A 23,216-nucleotide genomic window follows, 5' to 3' on the forward strand; every position below is an offset into this window, starting at 1 on the left:
GTCCAGTGGATATTATCAAAATACTGACAGCTGAATCTGACTAGAGCAGCATCTGGAAAGCAATAGATTAGCATTGCCCTTTCTTTCTAATCATGGAATTCCCCTGCTCCATCCCTTGAATGAAATATTAAGGCTGTGTATTTCTTTTTCTAAAACAGGTGATTCCTTTAGCCTTGTAACAGCAGTTTTCTTCACAAACATGGCTTGTTCTTAGAAATTAATGACAAGGAGATGTAGCAAGCTTTTGTGACCCTGATGGTAGTGTCACTTGGGCTGTCAGTGATGGGAATGTCTAAGTAATACAGAGCTGCCCTTTCTTGTGGTGCTACAGTAAACTTTATAGTTTTCATAAGCTGGAACATCAAAAGAAAGCAAGCAATGTGCAGGCAGCCATTAAATATTTTTGTCTGCTTAATGGAATACTGCTACCTCCTTGCTGAAGGAGAAATGAAACTGATACCACATGGTTAAGCAGAAATGCAAATTAAATGCAGAAATAGATGTTTTAATAGCTTGTGAAAGCCTCAGGCTTAAATAGGTTAAAGGTGTACCAAGTCACTACCTTCTATAGTTCAGGAAATTTATGTAGTAGTTTTAAACAGAATCATGCAACAAATTCAGCTCCGTAGCAGGGATTGAGGTGAAGAAGTAGCATGTACCTTATTGCTGGTCACAGTTCCCATTCTGGAAAAAGCCTCACATGGGATTTTAGTCTTCCTCTTTCCTGGGGCAGAACATATTACTCTTAATTATGAACAGCAGTTTCTCCATTGTGCTTTCCGTTTCCCATGTATTCAACACCACCAGTTTCCAAGGAAATGCAAGCAAGTACAGGTTGCATTTCACTTTGTTCCCTCACCTCAGGCTTTCTTCCTGGTGCAAAATAGTCAGGTGGTGTCCTGCTAGATACTAATAAGATTCCTTGTGGCCATATGAAGTAGCCCATGTTAGGCAGGAGGGCAGTAAAGCAGAGGCTTTTAAAGGCTTATAAAATAGGAATTCAGCCATTACGCACATGGCACAGCTTATTCCTGTAGGAAGGTTTAACTCAAGCTCAGTAACAAAGACAAAGTTTGATAGGCAGTTTATTTTTTTCTTTCTTCAAAAGTGCAGCAGTGAACAGGGTCCTCTGGAAGGGCACTTTCTAAACAGATGTTCAAAACAGCAGAAATATACTCATGACATGCTACAGCAAAGTATGCTCACATACAGAGAGACATACAAAGACAATTCATTTTAATTGAATCACAATAAATGAAAGCTGTTTCATTATGTTCAAATACTGTATTCAGCTTGATATATCAGTCTCAAATTTAACTTGATTGAAAAGTTAATATACTTGCTTTGGGTGTGCATTTCCATGTGCATGTCCCTGCTACAGCTTCCTTCCCCATCATGAAGAAGCCCAGTTTTCTGGGCCCATGCTGGGTAACCAGCTACTGGCTGTATTCACTTACGCTGAAGTGATGATAATGAATGTTGGTTTGATTTAGGGTAACATGATGAAGTTATTAATTGTATTTCTCCCTGTATAGTATCTATTTTACCAGATCAGATCACTAAAAAAAAAAAATCATAGCTCTGCTTTTGCTAATGATTTTTTAAAAAAGTAAAAAACATGATCACATTTTATTTAAACTCAACTCTGTACCAGTAAGGCCCTTTATTTAAAACTTTATGTTTAACATTAATGCCTTCCATAACCAGGTATAGATGCAAGCTGTGGTCAAATAATACATGAAAGGGAATATCCAGAAAGACCATTTAGTTTTACAATAACTTAGCTGGGAATTAGATCAGGATAAGAGTCAAAGATCCTTCATAGTGGTTTTTTTAATTATCAAGGATAAGAATTAACACTGTTCATTTGTGGCTGTAAAAATATTCAGAATTAACTGCTTTATGGCAACAGACACAAGTGATAAACTGCTCTAAAAGCAATGGAAGGCAGGCAGCTCTTGGTTCCTGTTCTTCCTTTAACTACATGCTTAACAATTTTCAAGTCTTTATCAAAAGTGGGAGCAAATCAAATATTCTCCTAAACCACTAAGGACTGATTAATTCTGAATCTCAGTTTAATAGAACATTTACTACCTATGCCAGATTTCAGGTATAGTGTGGTTCTCTGACAGTGTGTTAGATTACTGAGCCTTGGAATGAAATGCTTTACAGGTATGTGCAGACAGCAAGAGTATTAATTTAGTTAAAACATCTGGTCACTCATACTGAATAATCTGCATCAATTCTGTCAACTTTCACATTACTAATTAGGCAAAAAATAAATAATTCAAAAGAACATGTCCTTGTTAGGGCTTAAAATCACTTTAAGAAAAGAGTGTATTAGAATTATATTTCTGTACCCATAACAAAGTTTTTTTTCCAATAAGGAGCAACAGAATGAACATTACTTGCACTGAAACTTAAGCAGAAACTTGATGTACAACCCAGATTTGATAGGACTGATGAGGGTTTAATGTGCAGCAATGTATTTCACACTAGCCTCCACACAGCTACCAAAATGAAGTTCAAACAAAGAACAGGTCTGAATTGCTAGAATTCTCCAAGCAAAACACTACCTACACGAGCTCAGTAAGAAAACCCTTGGGAGCATGAAGACAACTTTGGTTTGGTTTCTAGAGACAAAACAGTGTATAAAGGATACTGATGGCCAATACTAAAGCTTGAAAAACAAAAAGCAGGATAAAGCTACAGTTGTAGTTGAGAAAAAAAAGTCCTGAGTCTTTGAAAGCATGTCAGGAGTCTGACTATCCAAAACCCTCTGCATTTATACAGACGCCTCAGCTGAAACATTACCTTTCAAGCTTTTTTTTTCTTCCAAATATTTGGTCACTTCTGAGAGATTTGAAACAAAAGTTCTATAATAATCAAACCTGCAGAAGTTTACAACTCTAAGCTACATTAAGGACTTCTGTGCCTCAGAACTAAAAGCCAAGAAAATTCGACTTATTTTGTTCTAGCGTTGCTTGTATCCAGTTGGTAGATCTGCACACTGGGGTATGCATCTTCACAGTTTTGAGTCATACTTTGTTGCCTGCTTAATGATTAGTTGAAATAATCATGCTCTCTAGTGGGGTAGGAGATGTGAAATAACTGAACACCAAATAGTTTTGCTACAGTTTGTTTGACAAGGGAATGATTATCATGCCTGAAAACAGAGTTAATTTGCTCACAAGCAACGCAACTTGTCTTGCAGAAGATCCATAATTCAGTGTTTGCAGATGGTGTTTTGCCAGTGAATCTGTACAGAAGTTACATGGTAATACAAGTTTATGTGTTTTTCAAGATTTAAAAAGATACTCAAGTTTGGGTGCACATGATGGCTGCATTTCAGATAAGCCTAATCAGAAGGCTGAAAAGACATCACCCTTTTGGAGGGAAACCAAGTGACTTCTGACATGCAGACCTTTGGTGTGAAGGCCACTTTTTGCAGGTTCCAAGTAGTGGGGTCTCAATCAAAAACAACACTCTATGAAGCATTTAAACTGCCTAAAATAGCTCTTAGCCTAATGTCTAGTGAACAATGATTCTATGATTTATTTTACCTAGTTGCTTTCAAAATAATTTACTTTCAAGAATCTAATCAACATAAGAAGTTAGACAATTCAAGAGATTTGGAAATTAGAAACAAATCACCTCTACTGTGGTACCCTGGTTGTTGGATTTTTTTTATTTTAGTATTACTTCTGTTTGTGGATTAAAACAGACTGAAGAGTTAGCTCAAAGTACAGGCACACTTACTTGAATACTTGTTAGTATCAACAGTCTCTTAACTCACTAGGAAGTCAGTCTAAAACCCTAAAAGGTTTTTCAGTAGTACACAGTAACCCAGCCTAGCATTTAAAACCAGGAGGCTGAAATTACATTCTTGTTTGCAAGCTACCAGAGCTGTCCTACAAAATTAATTCATTGGTCTCATCTCAAAGTGGTCTCATTGAAAGACTATTTAGTAGATGGATTTTAATTCTGTACAAGACACTTGCTACTCAGACCCTACACTCTTGACTAATGCCCTCCTACTCTCTTTTGGGCTAGTTTGCTATTCTCCTTAACAGCCTGGAGCTCAATACAGGAAACCTATAATTAAGCACAGATTTTAAGAAGATCTGTGACACTGAATATGGGTGAGCATTACTGTGCAATAGCACCTGCCTATCTAACCTGACTCAAATGCACACTTATTTTTTAGAACAAAATAAACTGTTCAGATTCATAGACATAGGTTCACCTCTGTGCCTGTGATATGAAAAGGTACTTGAAAGACAAAGGTGGTAATCAACGATCTGAGCAAGACAGATTAGCTGTGTCTAACAATTTACAGTTAGAGTTCAGCTGTAAAATATATATATTGCACAAGGCAACCAGCTAAAGACAAGGGGTTTCCTTCCAAACAGGGTTTGAAAAGCCCATTAAAAGTCTTCCAACTGTAATCAGCGAAAGTTAACAGAGACAGACCTGCTGCAGTCACTGGAGAAACTGGTTGGTGGGAGCCCATTGCAAGAGGCCCCTAAGGGTCTTACAAGAACTGTGCAGAAAACCTCCGAGCCCGTAGGCCGTGATTGCTGAACATGAGCCGTGGGTCAAACCTGTACCTGCAGAGAGCAACAGAGTCAGCGTGAGCTGCTTGGCTTGAAGTGAGCGGCACTTTTAGAGAGCTTTGTGCTAGAAGAGCTCTGGTACAAGGTTGTGTGAGAAGCTGCTTCCTCAGCAGTACACAGCAGCGACAATTTCTATTACAACAGATAAACTGTAACAACATGCAACCAAAAAGCTGAGTCTCCAAAGAAATAAATCCTAGCTACAATGTACAGGCAGCATAGGGGCGTGTATAGCATCAAGCATTCAGGAGCTACTTTCTAACAGAAAGCTCTGCTGTCCCAAATGACAAACTTATGTTGCACTTTAAGGACACTGAAAGGACATTTTAAATACTGCTTAAAAAAGCTTTGGTGCAAATGATCAGTGACTGAGTTTTGAGGCACAAAGTGCTATTTACTTCCAACAGGGAATACAGACAGCTCAGGTCCTGCAAGAAACGTTCTTGCAAACAGCACCTCCAGGAGCAATCAGAGCTAGTACTTGGAAAATACCTGCCTACAGAAACCAGTAGAACTTTTCCTGGTTTGCAGGCAAACCTGAGGTCAGTCACTTGACTACTCAGAACAGCTGAAGTGTATAGTTGTGCTAAGTCAACAATGTCTGACAACATTAAAGTACAAGTATCATATCAAAGTTATACATGGTAAGTTAAAATATTGATTAACCATTAAAAAGCAGCAGCATCAAGAAAACATCTCTATTAAAAAAATCAGTATGTACATCATAAATACCCTCTATAAAAGCAGAATTTTAAAACTCCATAGTTCTATTTCAAAGGGTTACAGTAATGAAGTGTAACAGCGTTTACCCGGGATCGAAGACACCTGGTGTACGGCACGTTGCTCCTGAGCAGGACTGCAGCATCATTAGTCGATAGTTCATCTTCTCTAGAATTTCTTGATCGATTGTTTTAGCAATGTTATTGATCTGGTGTGGATCTGCAGTCAAATTATACACTTCCACAAACACCTGTAGAAGAAAGTTCCTGTACTGTATTAAGTCCTGAATGCTAATTAACAGTCATATTATTTGAGACAAATGCTTTATGGCAGCACACAGTCTCAGATGTTAGTTTGAACTCTGCTGCAGCAGCCCCACACATAAGCTGTGTTCAGCCATGCAGCTGTGTGGTCAAAGACAGGACAGCACACAAGCTTTGCAGTAGCACAGTTTTGTTGGAAAAGTTTTTACTTTCATCTAAAGTACTCACCTGCCACAGCAGATTCTTTTCCAACATTTGTTTAATGACTGTAAGACTACAGTAAGAGGCCTTGCCTAAACTGGCAGTCCTTTCACTAATGGATCTCAAAATAACTTTAGTTCGTGACCATTACATCAACATTCTATACTCATTAGCTACTTAGAGCTATCATACTGAGACAGGTGTCTTAACTTCTCCATGTACAAAATAGCTGAATACAAGAATGCTACAGCCTCAAACAGGAAAAGCTTATTCTGTGTGCATGTACTTTCAGTTTTGTCTGGAGGATTTTAGGGCAGATTAGTTTTTTGGTACATTAAATCTCTAGACACTTCTGTGGGACAAATACTGGTCAACAGTATCTCAAGAATTTAGCTGTGGTTTTGTCTGTGCTAGAGTAGGAGGCCTGACTGAAGATGGTACTGATAAAAACTGGCTGAGTTGTGTCTAACTTTGATAAAGACATATCTGGGCAGACTTTGGCCTTTTTCTTACAAGGTTCACTGCAAGGTTATAGAAGCCACATTGTTGCACCTTTCCCATACTGTTGGTTTTATTCCATCTAGCTCAGGTAAGCAGAGCGACCCAAAAATGCCACAGATGTACCTTAGTAGAAAAATTCCAAACTGACATGAAGAGTATTATTGAGTCAACTTTGGAGACTACTTTTACAAAGAAATCAACAAGATTGTTTAACTCGATCATAATTTGTCAGAAAGGGGAAAACCGAAGTCCAGGGTCTGCTAACTGATATTTTGGTTTCCTGTACAGCTTTTGACACTAATTGCAGAAACATCTTGTGGGATTTCCTCCCCTGGCTCAAGCTGCTCATCGTAGACTACCACACAACATGTTGTGTGGTGCATGTTCATGCAGTGCCTGACAGCACAGTTTGTTAGATCTGTGACCCAACTGCCTCAAACCCCACATCCTTGTTGGAGCAGCTGTGTGCAGACAAGCACAACTCAAGATCAGCCCTGTGACACACCACCTTTTGCACGTACAGCATGTGCTCCCATAGTGAGCAGCCTCTGAAGGGGGGACATGATGTCCCTTACACCCAAACTACTCAAGGTCAGAGACCTTTCTCACTGTTGTAACTTCACTACTATTTTTGCCAGACAAACAAGCAAGTAATAGATGAGAAATTATTAACCAGGAATTTCAGGTGTTCACAAGTAAAAGAGTTGAACACTGTACCTCTGCTGTGTTTATGGTATCAGAAAATATTTGTTGCTCAAAAGAGACTGCTACATGGAGCTAGGCTTAAGAGAGAGAACTGAAACCAGTCCAGCACAGCTCCCTGTGATGCTGTCAGGTGATACCAGAAAGTAATCATAGTTTAGGCCTCACTCCCCTCCCACACCCTTTTTCTCCCTCCTTCCCAGAACCCTGCTACAGTTTTGGTCAAACATTCACAATAAGAGATAAGTACTTGAGTGTTTATCCTGCAAGCAATGCCAGTCTGCCTTTCAGAGTACTTCATGGAAACCTTGAGAGCTGATAAGAGTGCAGACAGACACAGGTTGTGCACAGCTGACATCTGCTAGTCAGACACACTTACCTCCCGGTCATCAAATTCACAGTACTGCAGATCCCAGGAAGCTGACAGGGTCCTTACACAAGCATACGTGTTGTTATAGGAATCTTCACAGACACAGTCTGGGAAGCAGTGCTGTGAAGCAAGCAGCAAACAAAAACTTCAGGGCAGATTAACTTTTCCTAGAGTCTGTACCAGCTCATGCTAACTGCAGCTAACAGATGAACACCCAGATCTTAATTTAACACATGGCAAATTTCCACTGGGGATTTTAAGCAAAAAACTCAGCGTTGTTACTAAACTCACCATGACTAAGTGCATTTTGTCTGGGAAACAACACACTACTGAAGACAGCACCAATGGGATGCTTTACTTTAGTAAAGCAAAGCAAACCTGCTTTGATTTAAAGTAACTAGTGACTTAAATAATAATCACAAACAAGAGTTGTGCAATAAGGTTACTGAAAGTTTAGAAAGAACATTATGTCATTGCCACACACTTGACTTTAGCCACACCTTCCTGCATCAGTCTCCAGCCCGGAGGCTCCATAGATTCCCAATGAAAGGATTTTTGTCCTCTCTCTAGTCATATGGATATGTCACTTCCACATGGCTGGACATCTCCTTCCAATTGTCAAATGCAGCATAGGAGCTACAGAGCTGGCTCCTGCTTACCAACACAGTGGGAGCTTACATACAGAACCAGGTTAGCCCACACAAACAGGTTTAATTCAGCAGCTAGTCCCTAATATTAACAGATCTTGTCTTACTTACTGTGACTCCAGGTCCTAGGCCAGGACAGGTAGGATCACTGCCATTGTATCCTTCTCCTTGGTACTCCACCAAGAAGTCTGATCTCCACGTGACATTTTTGTCTCCTCTCTACGAGAGGTTAACACAACTTAGTATCTACTGTAATGTGAAATAGAGAAGATTCTCCATGCTTGGAATAACACTAACACTGTCCACTGCTTACTAGGCAGTATCAGTCTTAAATAATTAGCTTTAGGTTAGAAGGTCTTGTGTAACTGGAAGACAAGGATTAAACTCCAAAAATATTAGTACACCTTCCTGTGAGGGTTTAAAATACTATCTTCAATTTATAAAGATCGTGCAGTAATACCAAGTAGGAGCCCCATGACCAAGTCCTACTATCCTACAGACAAAATCCCTGCAACAAGGCTGCTTCCCTTTGATTTGTATCACATTACCACAAGAGATGGAAAAAGATACCCTTGGCAAAAAACCAACCAAACAAAAAAAGAAACAGCTTTAAGAAACAGCTAGGTTTTAAGCTGGTCTATTTGTAGCTGCATTTTAAAAGACAGAGGAAGATGAAAGTTTACAGTTAATATACAGCACCACCACAGGCATATGCAGCAAAACAATGAGTTTCAAATTTGATTCCACCAGAGTTTAGAACAGGTGCCTTTTACCTGCTTCTGTCTAAAGAACAGCTTAAGGTTTGGATACAAGGTTTAAAGAGCAAAGCACCATTTTAAGTCTGGATGATCTTTCCAAGCTTACTTTCCAAGTAAGCTGCCTTCAATTTATGGACTAAATTTAATTAAAACTAAACAGATCACCTGCAAGCAGCTTTATTTAAATAGGCTTCTGCTCACCTATTAGAAAGGTCAAGTTTGCTTTATAAAACCATATGCACTCTTCTAGAGTGTGGCAGGAAACACCAGTTCTACTGAAAATGGAATCAAACCAAAGATTTAATAAGAACAGCCTGCTTTTCTCCTACTCCTATGCTGAGAAAAGCTAAGGAAAAGGGGAAGGAGAATGCAAGATGGAAACAAAATACAGGCTTCAAAACAGGAATTATTACAAATGTGAGAATTATCCAAAGGATGACAACAACTTTCTATTATAATATGACCACAAAGTTGTAGTTGCTTATGAAGTTACATCTACATTTAAACATACCTACTTTTTTCACTCAGCTATGAGCTGATCCCACTTGAAAACAACATCAAAGGAAGAATCTGGGTTATGAGTCAACCTAATCTATCAAAGGAAGTAACACTGACTTTGAAGAATTACCCCTGCAAGAGTCATTGGTTACTATCCCTGTCCCTACTTACCAACAGTGGCAACAGTGACATCCCATCCATCTGGGTTTTATTCAAGTCATATCCCGCAATATCCAGAATAGTGGGCCCCAAATCAATATTTGCAACAAGCATCTGCAGGAAGAGAAGAACTTCAGAAGTTCAGAACCTATGTTAAATACTCATATTTGTAGGTACATCTAAACACTACCTAATTTCATCTTCATGGGCTAATGGATCCTGTAACATGGACAAACAGTGGCAGGGAATTTAGAAAGTGAGTCATTTGCTTTTGTGGCCTGCAATGGCTTAATTCAATTCAAGCAGGAACAGACAGCTTTTTTATATGGAGGCCTAAACATTTTCTACCACTCTGTGTATTTCATTTTATGGATACATATATATAAGCAGGGCAACAAATTAGCAGCTAAAGTGGTAACTATGAAACAACATTAAAAATAAAATCTGTACTGGGATTTCAGTTCTTTCTTACCTTGTTTGTCTGATTTGGTTTTATCCCTGGTCCTCGAACCAGCAATGGAACTTTGATATCAAACTCATAGAGCTGCCGTTTGTCTATTGGCAAAGAAAACTGGCCTAAACAAGAGAAGATGGAAAAGTTAAATGGCTTCTTGTTTACATTATCAGCCTTGTGTTACCACAGAGTGGTTTGGGTTGGAAGGGACCTTACAAAGATCATCTAGTTTCAACCCCTCTGTTATGGGCACATTACTACTACCAGCCCATTTTTAACGAAGAGAGCTTGTTAACCTGAACTGTATTAAGAAACTGGAGGACAGCAGAGATAACATCAAAGTATAAACCATATCTTCCAAAGTTTAACAGCTTAGATACTGCACTTTTAGTTGTACAACATGATACAGACAAGTCTTTGACAAATTTTTACTGGATAACCCTCTTATACCAACTCTTCCTACAGAACACAGAGACCCTTCCTTTATTTCTGTCCTAATTTTATGCATACCAGGATACACTGGTAGAAATTAATGCTGAAAACCACAATCAAAAAAAACCACCCAAAAATAACAACAAAATCCCAAACACCCCACATTGCAACTCTAGATTGTTTCACAATTCCAATCAGTACTTCTGACACCTATAGCTTTCCACAGCTGCTGTTCCCATTTTCTGGAGTGGTCATGAGGGTGAAAGGTTATGCAATTCTGGATCCTCTACAAATAAACAGTAAGCAGTGAAAATGTTACCAGTGTGGAAGCCATTGTCAGATGTGTAAAAGATGTATGTGTTGTCTAACTCTCCATTCACTTCCAATTTCTTCACAAGTTTCTCTATCAGGTCATCTACTGACAGCAGAGTTTGCCACCTATAAAGAAACAAAGTACTCCACGTTTGAGTGTGAAAAAATTTGGAATAACCCTGACTGCAAGTAGGGCATTTATACCTTGCTTCCAGTCAGCAGTACATGCACTGTAAGTGAATTATTTTGCTTACAAATTCTGAAAAAAAAACTTCATAAACTCCTAGACTTCTTTTTAAGGCTGCAATCAAAGACAGAAATACATTGTTGGTTCCCAGTTCTTGTTGATTTCTGTAGTGTCTGTGAAAGACATCAAAATGCAGATTACTTCTTATCTGGACACAGTGAAGACCAACCTTGAAGCATGACGGTGACAAAGAGTCAGTTATCTCCTGCAAGGTCAATTGTTATTAGTTCTTTATACGTAATTTAATATTAAAATGCAAAACAACCATGAATTTAGTTGTCTTTATGGGATCCTTTCTGCTTGAAAACTGTACCAGCTGTTTTGTATTACTCATGTAATGTTAGGGTCCATTATTTCAGTCTATCTAAAGCCTTTGACAGGCACAAGTTCTTTTCTTTGTCGTGGGATTTGCTGCTGAGAAAAGTGATTGCTTCCACTACCCTCTACAGACTAATATCACGCTAACTTAACTACAGCTATTCAATTCTTGGATTCTGATGTCTCTCAGCTTAAAACTTTGTTGCATAATTTTTACCTTCATGTTTTATAAAGCAAAAGTCTGAAAAATCTCGGGTTTCCATCTCAAAGTGACAAGATAATGCCTGGTAACAGCTCAAAATTAAGATCAACACTTTAGGTAATGTTTGTTTCAAAACTTTTAAAGAAAGCATCTGTGGTACAAACAAATATCCTTCCTCTTTATTAAAAAAGGGAATAAGTCTTGTCTGCACATTATTCACCACATCCCCTTTATAAAAAGGAATCTAGCACTTCCCCTGGCCAGTCAGGCATTCCCATGTACAGACTGAGAGGCACGATTAATAAATCAGATTGGCAGACAGATCAACTACATTTGATGTACATCATGTAAGAAACTGGAATTAAGTGAAGTAGAAGGTAAGGTCAGTTTTTATATAAAACCCTGTGGTGGAGCGAAAGAAAAGAATAGAGAGACCAGGTGAGATTGTTTTTTTTTGTGACAACTAATGGCAGCATTTGTGAATATGGTATTTCTGAAGCCAAAGTTTATTTGCAAAATGTAAACAAAGTCAGGAGGTCTTCTGAGACAAGTGACAGAGAACCATTAGGGGTAATCTGATATCAATTGTCAGACTTACTACAACTTTTTTTAAAAATCCACAGCTTTTAAATTCTGGTTAGAAACCTTAAGCAACAGAAAAATTCTTACCGCTTTCTGTAAGCATCATCAAGAAACTGGATTGAAGAGTTGCTCATTGGAGTCTTTGCTTGTCGAATTAACCAGTGCTTGTTCTAAAGGAAAAAAACCAACAAAGATTAGAGTATGGGAGAAGCACCAGGTTTTAAGCCTTTCTTAGAGCAATTACAAAAACAATTCCTATGAAAAAGTCTGGCAATGCTATCAAACTGACCTGACTTTAGTTTTCCCTGTTGGTTCATGCAAAATCTAAGTTTCAAGATTAAGATACAGTACAGCTCCATTATGCTTGGCCCTTGATGTGAAGAAAACAGATGTGGATCTTTTCAAAGCACTTCAGGGAAGAAAGCTGTGAAAGGATCTAGGGAAGGCTCTCTCAGAGGTAAAAGTGTGATAGTGTAAGACAGATCTGAGGAAGACAATGTGAAGTGTTGAACATCACTGTAAGATTGAATTTGGCTGTCAGAAGTGAGGTACTTTTGGGACTAATATTGGTGAGCATCTCAACAGGTAGCAAGGTGGGCAAAAGCACCTGCACCCAAAGCAATTAGAATTACTTGAGTTATAAACAGATGAGTTCAAATATCTGTAACAGTGCCACTATCAGATCTTTGGCAGTCTAAGAAATCAGGGCTGGTGACTACTGAATGGAACAGAACATTATTATTTTATTTTGAATCCAAAACAAGAGCATTTCTTTAGCTGCAGCACTGTAGATTCTTCTAGATGTATTCCCAACTTTCAGAAACAGCCCCTTTCTTTCTTTCCTCACCTACATCTCCAAAGTAATGGAAATGATGCAATTCATATAAAGAGTGAGAGTGATACTCCCACATTGAAGGACCAGTCTGAGCTGGGTCACCTGCTATACAAATACATGAGAAGGTCTGTTGTGACCAACCTGAAAGTTAGTATCAGTGGGGATCAGAACAAAGAATGCAGCCATGTCAGGGCAGCTTTACACTTTTTCATTTATTAGGTCAGAGATGACCCACTCATCACCCTCAGCTTAAGGTGGTCACTCCTATCTGTAGAGCCTCTTGTTATGCAATTTCCCTCCTGTCACAAGCAAGAGACTGAAGGGCTCAGGCTTTAGGGACTCACAACAAAGTGACTCATATCTCAACTCCCCTGTTTTCTGCTCTTGACTACCAAAGGAAAGATTTTTGGCATGGAGACTTAATACTCTGTCCATTTTACTTTAATTCTGTTGCATTGAGCTGTTTCTTTTATAGGAGTTGTAAAACAATTCTCTGGAGAGACACAGTGTGTCTCAGCTGAGAGAGGAAAAAAAGTAAGGAAATACAGCACAAATCCTACCTTCAGCTCAGCAGAAGTTCTTCAGAGAACAAAGGTGCTGGCAACATCACCAGTGCACCAGCTACCTTTCACAAAGGCTGTTCTTAGGAGGAGCTTCGTAAGGCAAAACCACACTGGGTAACTCAGACAGGTAAGCAACCTAGTGCAGCAGAATCCTCCTCTTTGAATATTTTATTCTTCTTACCTTTCTCTGAAGTTTCAAAAACTTCACACAGCACTCAAACACCTTTGTGGATTTCAATAAACTTCACACTCACTCCGAGTTCTCAAATCTGCTTCCCTGTCATGTCTCTTTCAGCACTTACATACAAAGTAGTCCACCAATCCTGCTGCCTCCCTAAGCTCCATTCTTGGAGAAATTCTAGGAGATGGAGACAATATTCAATGTGTTGCAAGAAACAGAACAGAACTTTGATGCAGGAAAAAAAAAGGCATGCGAGGGAGATACCCAACACATATCTTTAAGTTCTCTTTTGGAATGGCTTAGATAAAACTCATCTGGTCTATTAATTCTGCTTGGGAATCCAAGCTGCTGATCATTTCATACCATTTCTAGCTGAGGATCTAAAGCAGAAGTTAAACTCAGACTCTGACCCATGATGTATACAAGAGCTTAATTCCTATTTTCCATGCTGAGATTCTGCCTAAATAGTTCCCCTTAGCAGCTCTTGCCCACATCCAGTACAAGGAAGTGAGGCGACATTTCTCTAGGAGTCAAGACTGTACAATCCAAGACAGTCAAGCAAGCATTACAACATCACTGAGGGTCTTAGCCTATTTACATGTTTACTGCTACTGTAGGAGTCATGCTCGCCCTAGAGAACAGTGAAGCTCTAGAAAACACTGAAGTTCCTAGAAGATTTAGGCTTCAAGACCACAACACACCCAGCTGCAGAAACACACACTAGCTGTGTCTAGGAAGGAAGGTAAAGCTAGTCTTGTTCCTCTAGTAAAACTGCTGTGCCCACAGATACTAATTGCCAAACATTAGGTCCAGCATTTTGTTCTGTATTATACAAATAATACAGAACAAAACAGGCAGAGCTTTTACACCACGTAAGGGAACTCCACAGTGCACATTTTGCCAGCTGCTGACTTCACTGGTCAAGTTACTTCTAAATCACTAGTTTAAAAGCACTCTATTACTGTAATGGAGTCTTAAGACAAAATCTGGAATCCCTTTATGGAAGAAAAAACCTCAGTCTGATTCCCACTCTCTAGTTTGAAACTTAAACTAATTGGGCTAAAATATTTGTTACTGCCTGCAGCCCTTTTCTGTCCTTTCATTCATGCTTTTCTATCGTACTGATGAGCACATGGTAATTTTGCAAGCTACAGTCCTCAGCTAAAAACAAGTCTCACTCTGTACTACAGGAGTCACAGTGACCTGAGGTATGACTGGGCTCCCGATAGGCATTTAGGCAACAGTATCTCAGTCTTAAGATTAGAAGCAAATCTTGAAGTGAAATAAATGAACACTGAACAGCAATGCATTCTATATTTTAAATTACTTGAATCAAAAATATAAAACTTCTTTAAGTTTTCACCAAATTAACTGCATGTGAAGTTCACGCACTGCCAAAGTAAACTGCAGCAGATTAGTCTAAACTAGACCATATCTGGCCATATTTGCTGGCAGTGGGAGGTACTGCCCTGTCACGAGGATGTCTGAATTTGTGACATTAGGTTATTTTAGCAAATAAGTTTTCAAAGCACTCACTAACTCTGGGCCCTATGGTTTATTATTCCAGACTCCTCTGATTAATCTGACACACTTTCACCTTGAGGAAGCTTTGCCACAAGCTCAAGGAATGGACTGCCCACATCCACGAGCAGATGTGTGAAGGAAGACAGGGCTCTTGCCATTCTTCACCCAAGCCTTTGAGTAGCACATTACCCATGTGTTCCCCTGAATATGCCAAGAGCAATCATAAGAAATTTTTAAGAGCTTCAGAAGAGTCTAGAAATGGGACACAGAATTTACTTTTTGCCTTTATCAATTGTAATTCCATTGTACTGCCATATCACTCTTGCCACTATGTTGTTTTTCTACAAGACATAAGCGCGCAAATACCTCAAAGTCACAACAAACTTATCTGACCCTGACACACACCGATTTAGCTGATTGAACAGCCAGCAGTCCTAGTACTCGCCTATTCTAATGTAATATGCAAGCCAGGGCCACTGCCTTCTGCTCTCACAAGCTAGAATAACCTACACACAGGTTCTTGCCAGTAAGCTTACCTTGCCATGAATATTGAAATTGCTGTTTCTTGGTGCACTGACATTCTGAAAGCTCTTTGTATACTGTGGAGCAGGTGTCCAAGGGGAGTGCGGTGCTGGGGTTGCGATCATCATAAAGAAGGGTTCAAAATTAGATTTGTACTCCAAGAAGTCCAATGACATGTTGGCCTGTGAACAGTATTGTTGGAGAAAAGTCATGCCTCAAAGGAAAACAGCAACTATTTGACAAACCCAAACTAGACATTCATAACTTATTTAGAGCTTGGTAATACTGCAAACATTTAAACTATTTCAAAAACTTACTGCTTGCTCATGTACAAATGTCTAGAACAGCAGTTCATAATAAAAATAACCCCAAGTGGCTCATGTTAAACAAATCATTTTTTTCACATCTTCAAACGACTTTCTACTTCAGACCCTTGCATTAATTAGATCTGGAAAGCTCATCAGAAGTTTGGGCCTATTCCAAGTACAACAAAATCCACCTATACTCTGGTTTAATCAAGTAAAAATCAGAGCTTTCTTCAACATAGTCCAAGTCTGAGACTTTAGGATACCATCTCCCATTTGACAGATCTCAGTTTAAGAGCTTCAGCTTTCTTTAGAAATAGCAGTAGTTCTGAAAAAAAAAAAAAATCAGCCCCACTGTTTATAGCCTATGCTCATTCTACAGCAAGCTGCAAGATTACAAGGGCTGAAAACAGAAGGTCTGGTGAAGAACAGTGCCAAAATGCACACACTCACAGCACTCCACTTTCATTTTTGTTTCAGCCTATACACAATTTCAAGGAGCAAATTAGAAGAAATTGCGAGTTCCATTTTCACTTCCCCTGGGTCAGCCTTTAAAACTACAGCTTCAAAGGTATTACTTGTAGATGAGTTCTTCAGTATTTCAATCTTGCAATATTTTTTTCCTGCCTGATAAGTATAGCCCATTTTGGATATCCTTTTCTTTCTCTAGGAAAAAAACAATACACCAGGAATTCCCCCTTCCTTCCTTCTAAATTTAGCATCTAAGCAATGAGGGCTCAACTTCAGTTATACGTCAGCAGAGTCAAGAAAGGATAAGAACCATTCAGAAACTCATAGCGCGGCCAACTTTGATTTCATTAGGAGCTTAAACTGCAACACATGAGAAGTGCACTAAAAAGATTCAGGTGTTTGGATGCTTAATACCACACTCAAGTACCCAGGTGCCCTTACACAAGAAAGCTTGAGCATCACATCACGCAACACAGGAACTTGGCATAAGCAATTTATTCCTGTGCACTGCCCAGCAAATGATTTGCACACTGTCTCTGAAATGCTGGATACACGTTCGGTAACTACAGGAAGAAAGTAGAAGGCAACACACTGAAAATCATGATACACTGCTGTATCAATAGGCAACATACCACAAATAAGCAGTTTATGCAACAATGACCTGTTGGACAAAATGCTTACGAGCTGCTGAAGGATCAAAAAAACCCAGTACAATGCCAGTAATAGGATAGTCTCACTTCTGGCTTATCAATTCCAATCTAGCTTTAGACAATGTAAATCTAAATTTAATCAGACAGCTGTTCAGTACCCTAAGAAACATCAATCTGTGCTGTTGCTAGTGAGCAGCTGTCTGTATTCAAGCCCCCAGTGGAATTAAACTCCTCAGGGTCTCAATGAACCTACAGGACTGAATGAGGAGACATTTCTAGGGAAGAGTTTTAGTGAGTGCTAAGCTATATATACACTGTAACACAGTACCAACCTATACACTGTAACAGCACGTCAAATTATGACTCCAGCTTGGCAGATGGGAGGAGGACAATTCCCTCCTTTCCCCCAGCCACCGCTACTTGCCAAACAGGGCCTTAAGAGAGCGAAAGTAACTCTTCCATCTTTTCTCAAAGGATCTGACATCTTTGTTACCTCTCTATATTTTACGCACATAAAGAGGCTAAAACCTCCCCGATCAGCTACACATTGCCCTTACATACTATGAAGGATTGATTAGATTTTAATATTTACAAGTTATCAGACTGATGGAGCTGGAGACTACCGGATAACAACACATCATAACATCTAAGAAACAAAACATGGTGGGAAGCTTATTTTTACATGCTTCCAAATGAAATCCTGACCCAGTTAATCTGTTAAAGAAGTTGCATATTATAATGAAACATATCCTTGTATCAAGTAAACTAAATCTCTGCCTACCTGTTCCTCCTGCAGTACAGCAGCCAGTATTAACGCCTCAGTGAGGCTACTGGCTAGCAAATGGCCAGCTGGAACCCCTTTCCTCTCCACAGCTCAAATATAAGCCTGTCATTTTTAAATATACTCAGTCTTGCTTTGCTGATAAACGACCACAGACCCTCATGACAGTACAATTGTCCATTTGTGAACTAAAACAGCCTAATAAATTATCTCAGCCTTTCCCAAGTCCCCAGCACGAGGCATTATCTGGTCATAAGCAGTTTCTGTACCGCACATTGCAAAGTTACTTACCAGTACATCTGTTAGATAATCCACACTGTAGTTCTCACCATGCCTTCGTGCTTTGCCATTTACCGAGAGAGTATAGTTGTAGTACTTTGAATTTTTCTCCTGTGAAAAAGAAAAGTGACACAGATACTTATTCAAAGCAACATGTACGTTGATTACTTGAAAAAATCCCAATTAATTGCCCCTGAGCATTTGTGAAATAAATTATGAGCATCTGCCATAAGGATACTGCAAAAATTCTCAGAAGTGGTCTCCATCAACAAAACTGGGTTTAGTGCTATCTCATACTGCTCTGGCTTTACAATTGCTTTTTTTTCCTCTAGGCACCCAATAGGAGTTCCTCTTGTAAAAGCCACAGATCAAATGTACAATTAAGGAAAAAGGGAAAGAAAATTTTCATTAAATCATTAGATGTTCTTTTCCTGCTCTTTCATAACCAGCAAAGTTAGAACATGAGTTGGATTATAAAGCAAACAAAATTAAGTTATTAAAAAAAAAAAAGTCACATACCAAAGCATACCAAAAACTCCATCCAGGAGGGACATGACCTACTCCCCCTGCATCCTCTGCTCCATACTGAAAAAAGAGAGATCATGACTCACAGTTTCAATTGTGATGAATCAAAGCTAGACAATGTTTCATATTCATGTGCTTTATTCAATCCTACTCAGAAACCATGTGAAGCCAAATTCAATTTCAGAATGTGAAAAACCACATATATATGCATATAAAAACACACAGAGGGCCTATTAAAGAAACCAGGGTTCAATAACTAGACAGTAACTGAAAGTTTAGCAATAATCAGAAAAATTTAAGTATTATTCCCTGCTCCATTCTGCACGTGAAAATATGCAGAGATCCTGGAGAACATAGGGTACATATCAAATAATGAGCAGCAATCAAAACATCCATGTGACAAGACACTTGCAGGCTTTGTGATAACAGTTCACAAGATACTAAAGAGAATTCCACACAGACCAACAGCTTCCTTCATCCTCCCCCAAGAGGGGTAGGAACTTCAAGTAATGCTAGCCTCTTACCACCTCAGTGCCAAATAATCTACAACAACTAGGCTTTAAGACAGCAAAATAGGGAAAGTAGCTACTGAGTCAGTGCCAAACTCAAAACAGAGGGTGCCTTAGAGCAACACAACGGGTTTTCTCAGGGCAGCCCTCCCCAATCTACGTGGCTTGCCTAACTGCAGGCATGAGAGACTCTGCTGAGTCAAGGGATGCTCAGAGGAAGCCAGCTAAGTTTCCCTTCCCCTTGCTGCCTCAGGAACATCAGCAGACACAAATCTGTGCCTGGCTATGAAGATTCACATTCCATTGCTTTATCATACCACCGTTTTCCAGCATGAGATACAAAGAAAACATGCTGTTAAGAACCCCGTAACTCATACAGCTCCGGATGCAATTCTATCACAAATGAGGAACATGCAGCCTTACAGCTTTCAGCGCTGAATTTAACATCTTACTATGAGCTACTAGAAACTAGAGCCTAGTTAAAAAGGCAAAAAACCTAAAGCACACATACAAGTGACTCAATAATAAAAGTGCTGGGTAACTGCTATAAAAGAGCTCTGAAAATACCTGTTCTCCTGATGAATTTGCCTCAGTGAGCACTTGACTCTTACAACAAACCACAAAAAAACCAAACACCAAATACCTCATTTAAGTACTTTCCAGCAAAGAATGTTTGATAACCACACATAGCTTTGAGCAGTGCTGGGAAGGTGTACGGTTCTTGAATCTTCTGCCACAACTTGCTGCTACAGTTCCCTTCCAGAGTGTTATTGACGACATGATGATTATGTGGATATTTTCCTGTTAAAATGCTAGCTCGACTGGGACAGCAAAGTGCACTGGGGACATACTGGAAAAACAGAATGAGATGATTTAAGACTGGAATAGTAAAACAATTTTATGTCAAAATTTATAGTTTTCAAATATATCAGCTAACAGGTTGACTAATATATTAAACAGTAAAGCCTACTTCTTTCTGGACATCCAGAATTATATCCAAAGTATTTTCACTAGTAAAAAACTGCACATGAAACCAGCTTCAGGCCTCTGCAGCACATGCCCTTCAACTTCTCACCACCAGTGTGGACATGGCTTTTAGACGGGGCAAGAACTCACTAAAATACTGTCTGGTCGTTGACTCCCTCCATTATTTTAGCCATGGAGGTACATTAGAATATGAAAAGAGTGAAGTGACTTTTCATTGGGCATGAAGCTGATAAAAGTTTTGAGCAGCTTCTTTTAATGTTCAGACTACGCAGTTTTACTTTACAGATTAAGGAAGTGAGCACGAGTGCTTTCAGAAAGTGAAACTACAGCTTTTGAACATCATCTTAAGCTATATTCATTTTGAGACCTAAAAGTAGGTAGCAATTGAATTTTAAAAACCCTACATCCATACCTACAGGTTTCCTAAAACTGATACCATTTTTTGATACCTCAGATACAAAAAACACAAATGCACACACCTCAGAAGTTCAGAGCTTTAATGCAAACACTTACTGCATTTACGAAGGTTATTCCCATCTGGGCAATAAGAGTGTTAGTCTTCTTTAGGGGGGTCTGAAAGGAAAGCACCAAAATGGTATCAGCTAAAAATGCAAGGATGCCAGGTGAAGCCAGGGATTTGAAGCAGGCTGCCTGGAAAAAGGCCCAACACTACAGGTTTTAGGAACCACCCCGGCAAGACACTAAGAGCGCCCTTTCCTTCTCGCTAGGGCCTGGCGCGGCCAGAGCGATTGCACAAGTGTGGAGTGCTTACAGGGGTATCTGCAGCGGCTGGTCTAGAGAGGCCCCAGCCCCGGCCCACCCGAGCCCCGGCGGCTCCGCAGAGCGGCTCAGCCCACCCGTGGCAGCCCCACCGTGACGCTCCTTCCGCGGGGCTGCTTGGCCTGAGGCCGCAGTGAGCCCCTGACCGACCGGCTGCGGGCGGGCTGGGCCCAGCGCGACCCCGAGCGACCCTCGCCCCACACCGCGCCCGCCGAGCTCGGTCTCGCCGTCTGACAGCTCGATACGCGATCCGGGCGGGCGGCGAGCCCCCCTCGCCACACTGCCGCCAGCCCCGCGCCCCCCGCCGCAGGGTTACCATGCCGCCCAGGCAGACGTCCTGATCGTCGGTGAGAATAAGCACCACGTTGGGCCTCCGCGCCTGCCGGACTGCCCGCGAGGGGCCGAGCAGCAGCAGCGCGGCCAGCGGCAGTGCCCGGAGCAGCGCGGCGGGGGACATGGCGGAGCCGGGCGGGTCGGGGCCGCCACAGGCGCGGAGCGACCACGGAGCCGGAGCAGCAGCGCGCGGGCCCGCCCCGCCCCCGGCATATGACCCGGGAGCGCGCGGGGGGGCGGAGTCACGTGGCCCGGGCGGCAGCCGCGGCTCCGCCCCAAGCCCCGCCCCCGCCCCGGGCTGCGCGGAGGCGCTTCCCGGGCGTGAGCTCCGCGCTCCGCTGCCGAGGGCTGGGTAAACATCCACGGGAGGCGTGCCGGCAGGATGGAGCCAGCTCTTCTGGGTAGAAGAATGGTCATCTCAGCCAAGCAATAGGGCGAGAGGCCACGGGCAGAGACTGATGTACAGGAAGTTCCACCTGAACATGAGGAAGAACTTCTTTACTGTGCTGCTGACTGTGCACTGGAACAGGTTGCCCAGAGAGGTTGTGGAGTTTCTCTAGCTGGAGATATTCAAGAACTGGCTGGACGCAGTCCTGTGCAATGTGCTCTGGGATGACCCTGCCTGAGCAGGGACGTTGGAGCACTCAACCTTACCCATTATGTGATTCTGTCCATTCCTGACCTGAATTAGTCGCGGCTGTTACGCGTGTGGCCGGGCCTCCCTGCACCGCCATCGGTGCCGCAGCCAGAGCCCGGCTCTGGCGGCTGTGCGGACTCCGCCATCCGCTCCGCGTTGCAGGCGGTGTCACAGGGACCGGCCACAAGCACAGGTACTGAATTGCTGGCAAAACCGGGCCGTCCCTCCAGCGGGGAGCAGGAGCGGGACGGCCGGCAGGACGGCGGTGACCTCCGCGGCAGCCGCACAGTGCATGGGTACCGCGTCCGGTGTCACCGCGCCCGGGGTCACCGCCCCGAGGCGGAGCGCGGTCCCCGCCCCTCGGCAGGTGCAGCGCCCCCGCCCCGGCCTCAACCACGGTGCGCGGGGAGGGAGCGGAGCCGGGCGCGGCGCTCCTGGCTGGGCTCTCCGACTCGCTTCCCTTTCCCCTGGCCGCCCCTCCCGGCGTGTGACCGTGGGACGGGCCGAGCCCGGAACCCAGCGGCGGCGGCGCGGAAGATGGATGTGGCGGAGGCCGGCGCGGGCGGCAGGGTGGGCAGCAGCGCCGACAGCCTGGCCGAGGAGGAGGAGGAGGACGAGGACGAGGCGGGTCCCGGCAGCGGCCGGTCCAGCCGCACCTCGTCGCTGGTGAGCGGGCTGCTCACCGAGCTGTACAGCGCCGCCGAGGCGGCCGTCCCCTCGGGCAGCGCCCGCTCCCGCGCCCTCCGAGAGCTGCAGCAGCGGCCAAGCCAGGTCAAGTACCTGCGGCTGAAAGGTACAGCCCGCCCCGCCCGCCTGCCCCTGCCGCTTTTCCTCTGTGCGTGCAAGGCAGTCCTGCCCGAAGATGCCCTCCGTGCCTGCGCGCACGTGGCTATCTATGTGTGTCTATATGTCCATTTCCAGGCTTTTTGCATGGCCGTGGCTCCCAGAAGCTTCCCACGTGCTGTTAGCTGAGAGTTCCTTTTCGCTAGGGCCTCCTGTGCTGTTTGCCCCTCTTTCGTTTCAGGTGCCCTAGGAGCCGAATTAGGGTAGTCTGCTATTAGTTTCTGTGACAGACTGCCTAAGCTTTTGTGATTCTGTGAGTTTGGTGCTTTTCCTCACTTACAGTAATGAATAAACGTCCAGTTTTTTCTTTTTTCTTTTTTCTTTTTTCTTTTTTCTTTTTTCTTTTTTCTTTTTTCTTTTTTCTTTTTTCTTTTTTCTTTTTTCTTTTCTTTCCTTCTTTCTTTCCTTCTTTCTCTTTTTTCACTCAGTCCTTATTTTCTGAATGTAGAAAAGATGGTGCACATCCAGTATCGTAAGAGTTTTTCTCAGAGCCTTTTAGTTCTGCTGGA

General features: G+C 41.9%; 2 protein-coding genes across 4 annotated transcripts in view; one reads left to right on the forward strand and one right to left on the reverse strand.

The window, feature by feature from the left end:
* Positions 1–591: 591 nt before the first annotated feature.
* GNS (glucosamine (N-acetyl)-6-sulfatase) lies at positions 592–21,426 on the reverse strand. 2 transcript variants are annotated; one of them, XR_014616203.1, is made up of 15 exons: positions 21,211–21,426; positions 20,628–20,687; positions 19,771–19,977; positions 18,613–18,678; positions 18,106–18,204; positions 15,622–15,789; positions 12,070–12,152; positions 10,641–10,759; positions 9,908–10,011; positions 9,448–9,549; positions 8,132–8,239; positions 7,383–7,493; positions 5,426–5,586; positions 4,474–4,610; positions 592–724 (listed from the first exon to the last, which is right to left on the reverse strand). XR_014616203.1 is itself a non-coding variant. In XM_084206907.1 (14 exons), the coding sequence occupies exons 1-14, from the start codon at positions 21,349–21,351 to the stop codon at positions 4,535–4,537; spliced, it is 1,605 nt and encodes a 534-aa protein (XP_084063033.1). In that variant the 5' UTR covers positions 21,352–21,426; the 3' UTR covers positions 1,082–4,534. The 2 variants fall into 2 exon arrangements, 1 of the variants encoding a protein (XP_084063033.1); XM_084206907.1 differs by lacking the exon at positions 592–724 and having other exon boundaries at positions 1,082–4,610.
* A 975-nt stretch (positions 21,427–22,401) lies between these two features.
* The window catches only part of TBC1D30 (TBC1 domain family member 30), a gene marked incomplete at its 5' end in the record, with an annotated part of 51,894 nt that continues 51,079 nt past the window's right edge, over positions 22,402–23,216 (forward strand). Inside the window, one exon of one of the 2 annotated variants that reach the window (XM_084205914.1) lies at positions 22,402–22,657. In XM_084205914.1, coding sequence (XP_084062040.1) covers positions 22,402–22,657 — 256 coding nt within the window. The remainder of the gene's footprint in view (positions 22,658–23,216) is intronic. The other variant, XM_084205915.1, reaches the window with a different exon arrangement.

The sequence above is a fragment of the Fringilla coelebs genome (genome assembly GCF_963513975.1).
Source record: "Fringilla coelebs genome assembly, chromosome: 5".
NCBI classification, from domain to species: Eukaryota; Metazoa; Chordata; class Aves; order Passeriformes; family Fringillidae; genus Fringilla; species Fringilla coelebs.

Coding starts and splice junctions, on each gene's coding strand:
- GNS (XM_084206907.1), bottom strand. CDS start 21,351: ATGTCCCCCGCCGCGCTGCTCCGGGCACTGCCGCTGGCCGCGCTGCTG. Junction 20,688..21,210: donor ACGTCTGCCTGGGCGGCATG/GTAACCCTGCGG, acceptor CTTTCCTTTCAG/ACCCCCCTAAAGAAGACTAA. Junction 9,550..9,907: donor AACCAAATCAGACAAACAAG/GTAAGAAAGAAC, acceptor CTCTTCCTGCAG/ATGCTTGTTGCAAATATTGA.